This window comes from Austrofundulus limnaeus, unplaced genomic scaffold (genome assembly GCF_001266775.1).
Source record: "Austrofundulus limnaeus strain Quisiro unplaced genomic scaffold, Austrofundulus_limnaeus-1.0 Scaffold192, whole genome shotgun sequence".
Classification (NCBI taxonomy): domain Eukaryota; kingdom Metazoa; phylum Chordata; class Actinopteri; order Cyprinodontiformes; family Rivulidae; genus Austrofundulus; species Austrofundulus limnaeus.
This window is the reverse complement of record NW_013952594.1, coordinates 103,956-105,106: the sequence shown is the minus strand read 5'-3', so window position 1 is coordinate 105,106 and position 1,151 is coordinate 103,956. Positions and strand designations below refer to the sequence as shown.

At 47.1% G+C, this 1,151-nt stretch overlaps 1 protein-coding gene across 1 annotated transcript in view; it reads left to right on the top strand.

The window, feature by feature from the left end:
- Positions 1–282: 282 nt before the first annotated feature.
- camlg (calcium modulating ligand) overlaps positions 283–1,151 on the top strand; it is a gene marked incomplete at its 5' end in the record, with an annotated part of 6,725 nt that continues 5,856 nt past the window's right edge. The window contains 2 exon segments of the mRNA XM_014018403.1: positions 283–740; positions 863–928. Of these exon segments, the coding sequence (XP_013873857.1) occupies positions 283–740; positions 863–928 (524 nt within the window).

Sequence of the window (1,151 nt, the reverse complement as noted above, 5' to 3'; positions counted from 1 at the left end):
AAAAGATGATAAATCCTGGGGATAAATCTTATAACACAGAGACTAATTGATATTAATGTGCATAAAAACATAATCAAACTTTTTCCACATAAACACGCCCACAACAAAGTTCTGACCAATCACACAACAGTTGATGCACCCCTGCAAGAAAAAGCTCCGCCCGAGCCTTGCGCACAGAACAGGATCKCGGAACTAATGAGAAATCAAAATCACATAATTTTGACATGAAAAACCTAATATTCATAACAAAAATAAATGACCTGTAACACCTCCTCTCTGCAGGAGCTTCCCGGCGTCCTGCAGAGCCCCGCTTCCACCTCGATCTGGACAGGACAGAGCCCTGGTCCTTGTCCTCCTCCTCCCAGAGYCCGTCCCCCTTCTTGCCCGAAGCTTCGGGTCACGGCAGCCGCACCTCCACCCCAGAGAGGAGGGGCTCACCTCTGCCAAACAGCAGCGAGACCCTCGGAGCGTCACTGGAAGACGACGACGGAGGTCTGAGGCAGAGGGCGAGGGGTGAGCGGGCGCCGTCCGACGACCTCAGCAGCTCTCCACGCCGAGGCTTCCACCAGTACTTGTCTCGTTTCGATGACGCCATGAAACTCCGCAGCCAGCTGGCCAGCGAGAAGCCGGCTCAAGATGCGGGGTCCGACTCAGAGGAGCTGGATCCCTTCAGGATCTTCAGGCTTGTTGGCAGCGTCCTTCTGGCCATATTCGTCAGAGTTTTTGTCTGCAAATATCTGGTAAGTCTACCTGTAAACATGACTCTGCAGATCCCTCTCTGTGTCTTTTTTATACAAATCATAAGACAAAATGTAATACAAAACTTTTTTGTGTTTATGTTTGTTTTTATTTCATTTTCTAGTCAATATTCGCTCCATTTTTGACCCTTGAACTGGCCTACATGGGATTGTCTAAATACTTTCCAAAGGTGAGGTTGCACTCAGTGTCAACATTTTAATGTCTGTTAGCTGCAGATAAAGTGAAATGGACGTACAGTCTATCAAGATGAATTAGGATCGTAAAGTTTATTTAAAAAAATATTTTTGTAACTAAAATATATCCATCCATCCATCCATTTTCTGTACACGCTTCTTCCTTTTCAGGGTCGCGTGGGTCACTGGTGCCCATATCCAGCAGTCACAGTGCGAGGG